Genomic DNA, 10,721 nt, shown 5'->3' with positions numbered 1-10,721 from the left:
GCTTAAAAATGGCGCTTAAAAACCTGATTTGAAAAACCATAAGGCTTATTTTGCTTTTGAAAATAAGTGCTTTTAGGCGCGACAACTTTTTTGACAACAATTGGCGTCTCGTTCTGTTAAGCAGCTTCATGTTAGCAGGTAGAAATTTTTAAAATGATCGATTTTTAAATATATCCTCAAATTTCCAAATTCGAGTCAGTGTTCTCTTTGGCCGATGCAAATCTATATCACTAAGCAGGTAGCATTTGGCATTGTTGGTCTTTTAAGCTCCGAGCTCGCTAATTTAGCTATAATCATTTTTAAAAATCAGTTCGGGATGGCCAACTCACCTTCCATAACCTCAAACTGATAAAATACCTGGCAACGAATTGATCAACCCCAGGAACATCCAAATAGCAGGAGATGGCGTCAATAGTTGATTCTGAAGCCCATTTGGAACTTACAGAAGAGAAGCATAACAGTGACTTAATAAAACGAAAAGAATATATAATGAATGAAATTAATTAACGAGATGCAAATTGGTATAAGTCAGCCTGGACTTAAAGATAAGGGCATCTGCAATCTCTTCTTTCCGAAACAACAGCCCATTCTTCAATAAGGAATAGAGATGCAGTAACTAGACAGAGACAAATTAGTAGAGGATAAGTAGAGAGTTGGGAAACAAGTACTCGACTTTCAAAATATCGAAACCAATTGCCCGCCGGAGCAGTTCTACGTCCTCCAAATCAACCAAACCAAGACGAGAGGTAAAAGTCACACAGTGCAGATTGGAAAGGAGAAGTGCCTTGTCTAAAAGCATGGTGAAACGTTCGGAACGGACGAATCGAGCAACCCAGCCAAAAAAACAAGGCGAACAGGCAAACAGGCGGCGTAGGATTCATATTTATATGCTAAGAAGCAAAAAAGGTCAGGAAACGGGCAATATCGGCGCCAGGAGATAGTCTGGGCACAGAGTAATAATGACAACTAATGGGCCGTAAATACAAAATTATCACTAAAGCATCAGGAATCGGGTCTTCATGAGCGTCTTTCTTACTACGAAAAAGGAACTAATCTTTTTCCCTCAATATATACAGATTTTTAAATTTCCGGACATCAGTCGCGCCCGGGTAAATAAGGAAGGGAAAATATCAGGCAACTATCAGACCCGCCAAAGGAAAAAAATCCGGCAACAATCGGGCAGCCGAATACAAAAAAAAATTTGCCCGAACGTTCCACAATGCTTCGGTGCGGTTTACATTTTCTCCCCAAACTTGTCTATCACCATAAAGCAATCGTGCAGAAGATAATATAGAGAAAATGTTATTAACTTGCGCTTCATCATTCAAATCAAGGATATCAGGGTTAATAGCCATTCTAAAATAAAACCATAGTTAATTATTGACGGCTAAGTTCGAAACAACGTATAATAAATTTAAAAGAGATGTCCCATAATACAGATTATACCAGAACTTCTCAGGGCACGCGGAGAAAATAGGTGAGTACTTCATTCAAGAGATCAGTTAAAGAATGATGAAAAAAAGCTCTTTGTAAAGTAAAATCGCTTCAACAGAAAATAGAAGGTTAACCGATAGTCAGGATCGACTATGGCCTTCAATTACTTGCTCGGCTTTATTTGCATTCCCTCGCCTTCAGGTAAAGTGGCTTTTTGACTTGGAATTCTTAATCAGAAACAAACCTCGAGTTCTGGGCCAGCGGCTGCAGATTCAACTGTTCACTCTCGTTTCTCCGCTACTCATGCTCGGTAGAATCGTCGTTTTCCAAAAGATAACCGCCGTCCTGAGTGTTTTTAGGAATTGATTTGTCATTTATAACTTAGTCAAGAGAATCCACACATGAAACATTCAAAAACAAAAAACTATAATTAAAGCCAAGAACACACTCTTGTTAAAAAGATAAGCCCTAAAGCATTTTTACATTATTTTTCAAAAATCACCTTCTTTGCATCAAGAAAAATCAGGGACTATGCTAGATATAGAAAATATCGAAAGATCAACGTCTCGCATGATTAGCGAAACCCCTCCTGACTCACCGACTAACTCAACATGTAAGGCGATAAGTTCAACAGCTGTTTCGGTAGGTTTATAAGACAATACCAAGATTATCTGGTCCTTCCGTCGGATGAAATGGCGTAACCAGTGGAATTTGAGATTCTGAGCTTCGGTTTGTGTCTAAAATCATTAAATTAAACAACTACGAATCGATAAGTGCAACTAAAGTCACTGTGCATGATCGCTTTCTTCAGTGACATCAACGAGTATGCTGGCGGCGGTGTCCTCCTTTTCTTCCAAAGATTCTTTAGGAGTTCGTCCTCGTAGTACACATCGCAAATTAGCCGCAGTCGCATCTTGAAGATTCACATCATACTAAAACAATACCATAAAAAAAAAAGAGCAAATATAAGTTCCCGAAACAGTTGAAAAGTAGCCAAAGAACGATATTCAAGTATTCACAGCCATCGCCGATGAAAGTTTTTAGGCAGTAAAATTTTGAAGAAAATGAGCTTCGATTAAGGCAAGTTTTTCGGCGGAAGAGGCAAGGAGGGGCTCACAATAAATATACATAAGGAAAACAAAGATCAAACCAACATGTAAAAATTAGAGCCCGGCTTTCATGTGTTGATAAGCAGCAACACGAACTTGGGCCTGTCCAGCAAGATCGGTGGACAGGGACGACCAATTGATTTGAGAAACAATTTCATCGCAACGAACGAGAACATCGGAGAAGCCAGCATTATTGTCCTTCACAAGTTGCCAATCGAACTAAAAGCATAGATAAACTAGGGGCAAAAATAAACAAGTTAAAACAAAGACGTCTATGACAAATATTAATATTACACATTCCCACGAAGGGATACATACAAAAAGCTTCTCCCGCAAAGACTGGCCCAACTCATCGCCAAGATGCATAATATATATGGGATCCTCAAGAATGAGGAGAATATCGTCCATCATCGCAATTTGATAATTGCCCATGTTCGTAGAATGATATAGAATTTGGAGATCGACTTCGAGGCGCCCCGAAGAAACCGCAGGAACGACAATAGGGCCAGATTGAATCCGGTTTTGAGTACCCATACTAAAAAAACCCTAGGACAACTCTATATGAGTGAAAAATAGTAAATTCAACACAAAAATAAGAAAACATAATAACTGACAAGACTTTGAGAAAGTAGCACACAAAAATTGAGGCGTCCAAAGCTCTAGTTTTCGTCGCTAGAAAGAAAATAAGGATAAATAGATAAATAACACCCACCACTCGAGCTTTACAGCAACATTCTCATCACCAGAAGCATTGGGGGAGCAGGAACATTTACAAGCGAATGCCGAATCAGAAATTATTGGTGTAATACAGGTAACAGCGGTACCAAAACAGTAGGAATTTCCACTTTTGCATTTCAAAGATACATGGGGGTCAGAGCCAGAGGGTTGCCATAGCGAGTTCCCACGAAGCGGGAGAGTAAAGACTAATGAAGATGCCTCCTGAACAGCTTCCATAGAAAGAGAACCGAATCGTGTGGAAGAAGGCAGGCACGAAAAGGGAATAATATTGGATAACAGTGGACCAGAATTAAGTATATGAGAAGGACCAGCGCCATTCAACAAAGAGTCAAGAGAAAAAGAGTGAGCAGTATCAGAGAGGGTATGAAAACGAGCCAGGAGGGATGTAAAAGTTGAAAGATGAGGCTCATTGACGAAGTCGGACAAAGGCGGACGCGTAATGAGTTGAAAAAACTCATCTTTGAAGAGAGAAGCATTACGATTACGAGTATTTATAAGGGACCAGAGCTCAAGGTCGTCATGAAGGTTGGAGCCGCGGAAGAGAAGTAAATTTTTTGTTTTCCGAGAAAAAGTATCGTAGGCCGACTTCCAAAAACGTAGAAATGTAACATCATTAATATGCGTGAGAAAATACTTAGGATTCCATAAGTCAAAATTATTCCACCTCCGAAACCAAACAGGACGCGTGAACTCGAGAAGAGATGAAACAATTTTCCTGGGCATAATTTCAGTGTAGAGATGAGGCGCGCGGTCGATCGATGACGAGGAAGGAGTTGAGGTTGATAGAAACGAGATAAAATCCAATAAAGGGTAAACCTTACTGGAAAAGACATGTAATGATGGAAAACTTTTTGGCTCCATCCGCGCTTCACGGGAATGGTCGCGCTTCATCAGAGACTGTTTGGGACGCCATACCAACTGGTAAGAGGACTTCCCAGGAATAATGAGACATGTAGAACTGGGGTCAGACTTTCCAGTTGATGCAATAGAAGAGGAGGCACACACAGAAGAATCCATTGCCACAGCATTGCCAGTGAGACGGAAGTCATCAGGAGATGAATGAACAAGAACACCGCTATTAAGAAGATTCAGAAGAGCATCACGATTGAGACACCCATCATAAAGAAAGTTACGGAACAAAGATTCGGGGGAATGGTCATTAGAAGATAAGTTAGCATAGGAATCAGAAAAAATCGATCGATGAAGCGAGGTAGTTTTAGAGAGAATAGCACTCCAAATTGACTCCCAATCGGTAAACTGAGGCAGTGGAAAATCGGCAACCGGCGGCAAAACATCGATTAAGCCACTGGGAAGAAACATAACAGAATTAAAATGTGAAGAAAGAGTTGGACTATGAAGTTCCATCTCATTTAGAATCATAAATTCTTTAGTGGACGGAAAGGAGATAATAACACGGTCCATACAATGTGGCGCAGCAATATTATTAACAAAATGACAGACCTGAGAGATATTGCACGCACCGTAGACAATGGCAGTGGTATAAGATTGTGGAGGCGTCAGGCCGTGAGAACGCGCCTGGGTTAATAAATATGATGAAGCATAATTCATCTGTTCAAGAAAAAGGGTATCATCGTCATATACCAAGACCCGACAGGTATCTTTGATCCATAGCCAAATATCGACAGCATCCTTCGAAGGATTCCGACTAATCATACTAAAAACGAGAAAAAAACAACTAACACAAACATGCAAAAAAACAGAGAGAAAAATGCACAGCATCACAGAATATAGTATGAGAATAAAAAAAATAAACAGCAAACAAGGTAATAAAGAAATTACACGGGAGAATAGAGAGAATCAAAGTTGGCGCGTAGCCGCGAGAAGCGCAATGATTGGCCGCGGAGCACCAATGAAAAAGGAATAATATAAGCGAAGTGAAAATATCTAAAACGTTCAGAGAATGTTATTGACTTCTGCCAAAGACAGTAACATTCAGACCGTAAAAGATAACATAATTAATAACTATGGCTTGGAAAAATGAACCGTGAAAACTTCTGCCAAAGATTCCACGGTCCATTTTCATCCAAAGCAATACCTGTAGAAGAGTTGCAGAAATAAAGAGACGAATAATATGTGAAATAATGAGAGGAAGGAATCTAAGCTTCAAATTCATAGAGATTAAACAGCCAAAAAAAAATTTGGAAAAATCAAAATAATAAGTGAAAAAAAAATGATGAAAACGCTAAGAGGAAGAAATGAAAATACCCCCATCCCACCCCCTACCCGGAACCAAAGCATGGGTACAAAAAATTTTAAAAAAAGTGCGAAAAAGTTTTCGCGAAAACATAATACAGGGAGCGCGCTCCGCGCGCAATATAGTAGATAACAGAAGAGATAGTAGTAGTAGGAATAGTATAGAAATGGATGATTAGTGAGAAATAATATGTAAAACAATAGAGAAATTAGTATAAGGAAGGTATTAACTAAGTTTAGTAAGTTAGTTTAGTAAGTTGTTTAGTTAGTTAATTTGGTTGTTTAGTTAGTTTAGTTTAGTTAGTTAGTTAGTTAGTTAGTTGTAAGGTTGAAACTTATTATTTTAGAAAATAATTTTTTTTATGTTAAATTGTTTTTTTGCGAAAAAAAAGTTCTTGCCAAAAAACCGCACAATCCGATTTTCGTAAATTTAAAATTTCGCAAAAATAAAATTTTTTTAAAAAGATATTTTGTAAAATAAAGATTTCAAGGAAAAGAAATTATGCAAAAATAAAATTTCGCAAAATGTTTTTTTGGCAAATTAAAAATGGACTCACATTTTTGATTCTTAATGCGTTCTTCAACTTACTTCAAAAACTTGATAAGAGTAAATTTTGACAAAAGAAAATCAATATTTTTGCCAAAATAAGGGCAAATTAATTTTCGGCGAAAAGTACAATTTTCAAATGCGATTTTGAGGATGTTAGAGTCGAGGTAACCCCCAAAAAATAGAGCCTCAAAATCGTTTTTGGCCCGTTGAATCCATTTCCGGGCCAAAATTTTAAAATTCCGACATTTGATTTTTCGAAAGTTGTTGACGGGGGAGAGGGGTCCTATCTCGACTCTTGTACCCTCAGAATTGCGTTATAAAGTTGGCTTTTCGACGAAAAATGACGAAAAAGTCCAAATTTTGCTAAAATTTTAGATTTTTATTGGTCAAAAATTGCTACGAGTTTACATAATGTATAAAATTTTCGGGCACACTAAGAAGCGAAAATACGGCTGTTTTGAAATTTCCATTTTTTGAGGAAAAGTGTTGACGGGGGCCTTTAAAAAAACTACTCTGCGGCTTTTCGTTTAAAATTTTCCAGATTATGACTCAGATTTTCTATACAGGTTTTCGAGCCCGGGTTAAGAACATGAAAATCCAAGGTTTATTTGTTCGTATTACTTGTTCGACCAAAATCAAAATTAAAGAATTGACTTTGGTCTCTGCCTTCATCGCTCTTACTTGAGTAGTGAAGCTTATGGAACCGAAATGGGCTTTTCAATCTGCGACAATCGAACAGAAGCAACTTTCTTTTGCGAACATGATGACCCTAAGTTTGCTTTGAAGACATACATGAACAAAGATTATATAAACGAGAGTAGAATTTGGGAGCTGGAAGATCCGATGAGTCTGAGATTCGATAATTATTTGACAACGAAAGAAATAGGAAAAATTCTGAACAGAAGGCCGAGAAAAATACTGTAAGTAACATAAGTAAGGGGAAGCCTGCTTCATAGTCTATGAGTCATAGAGCTTTATTACTGCGATTTCTAGCGAGGCGGTTGCTCAGTGCAAAAATGAAGGTTCAAAACTGTACCGGCCAAGTAAATCGCACTCACTTTCCTTTCTCCACGAGATCTTACCGGAAGTCACACAGGATATCATCTGGATGAATGGATATCTCCGCGACACGAGTCTTTACGAATTCGAAACGAATGTTTGATTCTCAGTCTTTGTTATTTTATTATTGAAAATTATTTTAAGAGAAAACTGGAGAGAGATGATTTATTCACCAAGTTTGAAAGTATATTGGGGTTTTATACGGATAATGAAGTTTTTGTCAACTCCTATAAGTTCAGTGGAATTTCAAAGGATGGCATGTTTCAGCGACAAACTAACAACTTCCCGGAAGCACATGGTCTTTGTTTCGAGGTTTGCAAGCAAATCATCGATTAAAAAATACGTTTATCTTTTTAGACGATCGAAGAATACCCCGAAATCGAAAAATTTCCAAAAATATTTACTTTCTCTTCAAAATCTGCGCACTTTTTGTCTTTTTTGTCGGATTTTATATTTTTCTTTGAAATTCTGATAATTTTGTTTTAGGCTAAATAGATAAAAACCTAAAAGTTTAGAAACTTTGTCTTTTCTAACTGCTGATATTCTGTCGCGTTCTGATTCATTCTATGAATCAATAGGAAAAAATAGGCAATAAAACACATTTTTATGACCATTATGATGGTTTTCATGATCAGTTTTCTTTAGTTAAATTTCTGTTAGTTCACCAAATATGTCAGAACAAAATGAGGATGCTGAATCTTTTCAAACTTGCGATGATCAAACCTATATCTCAGAGAGCAGCGTTTCTTATTCACGAGAATCAGATGTATCTGTTCAAAACCGCCCAATGAGCCACATTGTCAGACTGGAGAATACTATCGCATCTCTTCGAGAGAAAGTTCAGCAGCTCGAACTTCAACAAAAAAATGATCTCACTCAAGACGATCTCGAAAAACTATCAAACAAGAAAATGCTTCAAAAAATAGATACTTATGAACATGGATGGCAAAATTTAAGAAATTGATAATTTTATCACTCTCAATTTTTTGTCATCCTTTAAATTGATTCTCGAGTCGCAAACGACGAATCAGATGTTTACCTCTTCCTGAAGGCAGTTGTCGCTGGAAGAAAGATCGTCAATCTGAAAATCGATTTCACCTCGGCAGAATTCTACAAAACAAATAACGAAGAGGTGTATCAACTTTTTCGATACCCAATTACTTATAACGACTTCAGCATTCAATTCTTCATTATAGAAAGGGTCCTTTGGACCGGCCCCGACGACCCAGAAACTCTCCTAGACTGGATAAGAGGTGTAAAAACAGAATTTTATAACGAATTTCGCTACAAAATTGTTCTCAAATCTCCCGAAAAAAGAAATTTTGAGATTTTCGCGCAGTCGTCCGACCCAAAAGATGAATTACGTCATTGGTCGACGACAGAAGAGGAGGAGGAAGAATTCGGCAGTAAAATTTATGTTTACGGAAAAACTATGATTGGCCGCGACGACACAATAACCATGTATTTCGGCGCCTTGACAGACGACTGGGAACATAAATGGAAAAGGAGACCTCGCATGAGATCTTTTCCAAAAATACCAATTACGTGGACAATAATACAATAACGAAATGAAACATAGTTGATGAAAAATATATTCTACTGTTTAAAATAAAATATTAATTTCCATCAGAAAATAATTTCGTTGAAAATGAGTATTTGCGATATATCGAAAGATTGCGTCGAATCACGTGTTTGATAACATGAAAGCAAGTTGCTCCCATTCATGATTTTTGATCTATCGACTCGGTGGCCTTTTTTATGTTCTCTGGCGTAGATTCGCCGCGGGGGTGATCGTGACGTCCCCGCGCAACGCTGTCAGGAGCTCCATCTCCTGCAGAGATTGAACTTCAATTCTTGAATAAATCCTAGTGATTCCAACTGGAGTCTTTAATATCGCCCCTGTACATTTCCATTTTGAGAAAAAAAAAGAAAGAGAGCCATCACGAATTTGAAACCCTAGGAGAGGGATTAATGACCAACCAAAAGATCTTGACTAAAAAACCTGTGGAGAAAACCTGTGTCAGGGTAGTAAGCCCGCTCTGAAGAAAAGCCGCGTAGCGGCTTTTTCTAAAATAAAGCCGCGAAGCGGCTCAGTAATTTTAACCCTCAGATTTTTATATGTGACTTTTTCAGGACCCTGACTCAGGTTTTCTGCGCAGATTCTCGAAAAAAGACGAAGATTTCATATCTTAAAATTTCCTCTAAAATAAACTTTTGACCCTTTTATTCTCAAAAATTTTTGCAGTGAAGTTTCAAAATGGGAAAACCCAGAACTAAGTTTTGTGAAAATCGGAAGGTGTTCAAATTTACACAGAGCCCAGCATCCGGAAGTCGCTAGTCCTATCCCATATCACAGACACAAGAAAAACCAAAAAAGAGAAACAAAATATGAAATTCGTCAATTTGGCCGTCCTAACAACAACTTTTCATTTTACTAACAGGAACTTGGGCTCAAATAAAACCTAACTGAAATCATAGAAGAGATTTTCAAAGTATTTTTTTAAAAGAAAATCGGAAAAAATTGATAATTCTAGCCCTGGAAAGCCTGCCATTGACAGACATAGTTTTGGAAGATCAGAATGCTATCTCAAAGATTCCAGAAATCACGAAGTTTGAAATCTCAGAAAATCTTGCAGACGATGATTCCCTCGTGGACAGAAGCCGTCGAAGTCTGAGACATGACCGCAAACATCGAAGAAGCAAGAAGGAAAGAAGACGCAAGGAGAAAGAGAAGAAAAATAGACGAAGAAGACGAAACAAGGATAAGGTGAGGCCAAATTTAAAATGTTAAATGCTTTCTACTGATGATAAAATGCTACATTTTATGTGTTTTTAGCAGAGAAAGAAGCGAAATAAACGGGTATTATGAAAATTAAAAGCAAATAATTGTTTGATTACGCAAGATTGATTTGATTGATATTCGAAAAATATTTGATTTTATTCCAGATTCCTAGAAAAGAAAAATGAATACCAAAAATGTCAAGATAATGATATCTACCTGGAAGATTCTTCCAGACTAATTCTTATGTGTGGAAGAACCATAATTGGCTCTTTTCTTTAAAATAATGAAAATTTTTGTAATCACGATTCGTCCGATCAAAAATTAATAGGTATACGAGCAAGTCGGATGGACTCATTATAATAGAATAGCCCTCAGATGGTACATTAATAAGCTGTATTTAGAAAAACAAAAAGGATCGTCGACTAACAAGCAACGTCGGATTCCACAAGCTCAAGAGCTGGTCCCTCAACCCGTAAGCCCCATTTCACAACTGCCTCTTCTTATCTGTCATTTTAGAGCTCCGACGCACGACCGTATCCGTAAGCACTTGTCTGACTTCTCCGAGCCGACAACGCGATATCGTCGCCCGCAAGTTCCCTGCTTCCGCGGTCTCGATCGCCTGAGCAGCGGCGGCTTTGCGTGTGGGCTTTATCTTTCGTAATTTAGAGAGAAAAAAGCACTTGCTGGTATTATGATGATAACGCCTAGGACACGGGATTTTGATAATTTAGAAACGCTTCTGCGGATAATCCTCGTAAAAATCCCGCGACAGATCTTCTCCTCTCTATCTCTAGAACTCTGGTAGTTCCTTATTCCTTTCAAGTTCTTTAACTCC

General features: G+C 37.9%; 1 protein-coding gene and 1 long non-coding RNA gene across 3 annotated transcripts; both read left to right on the top strand.

Annotated features, from left to right (window-relative positions):
* Positions 1-6,060: 6,060 nt before the first annotated feature.
* Positions 6,061-7,754, top strand: LOC145704265 (uncharacterized). 2 transcript variants are annotated; one of them, XM_081781712.1, is made up of 5 exons: positions 6,061-6,965; positions 7,039-7,201; positions 7,249-7,288; positions 7,339-7,416; positions 7,462-7,754. In XM_081781712.1, the coding sequence occupies exons 1-4, from the start codon at positions 6,754-6,756 to the stop codon at positions 7,380-7,382; spliced, it is 459 nt and encodes a 152-aa protein (XP_081637838.1). In that variant the 5' UTR covers positions 6,061-6,753; the 3' UTR covers positions 7,383-7,416; positions 7,462-7,754. The 2 variants fall into 2 exon arrangements, with proteins under 2 accessions (XP_081637838.1, XP_081637837.1); XM_081781711.1 differs by having other exon boundaries at positions 7,249-7,416.
* Positions 7,755-9,652: 1,898 nt separating this feature from the next.
* LOC145702391 (uncharacterized) lies at positions 9,653-10,588 on the top strand. Its single transcript, XR_014134311.1, has 3 exons — positions 9,653-9,871; positions 10,288-10,358; positions 10,403-10,588. It is a non-coding gene; the product is annotated as an uncharacterized LOC145702391 (long non-coding RNA).
* The last annotated feature ends 133 nt before the right edge of the window (positions 10,589-10,721 follow it).

Source organism: Oikopleura dioica, chromosome PAR (assembly GCF_907165135.1).
Source record: "Oikopleura dioica chromosome PAR, OKI2018_I68_1.0, whole genome shotgun sequence".
NCBI lineage: Eukaryota > Metazoa > Chordata > Appendicularia > Copelata > Oikopleuridae > Oikopleura > Oikopleura dioica.
This window is presented reverse-complemented; position numbering and strand designations above follow the sequence as displayed.

Excerpts from the sequence above, each read along its gene's own strand:
- LOC145704265 (XM_081781711.1), top strand. The coding sequence starts at position 6,754 with ATGGGCTTTTCAATCTGCGACAATCGAACAGAAGCAACTTTCTTTTGC. Across the intron at positions 6,966-7,038 it reads AGAAGGCCGAGAAAAATACT|CGAGGCGGTTGCTCAGTGCA; the intron begins GTAAGTAACATA and ends TGCGATTTCTAG. Across the intron at positions 7,417-7,461 it reads CACATGGTCTTTGTTTCGAG|ACGATCGAAGAATACCCCGA; the intron begins GTTTGCAAGCAA and ends TTATCTTTTTAG.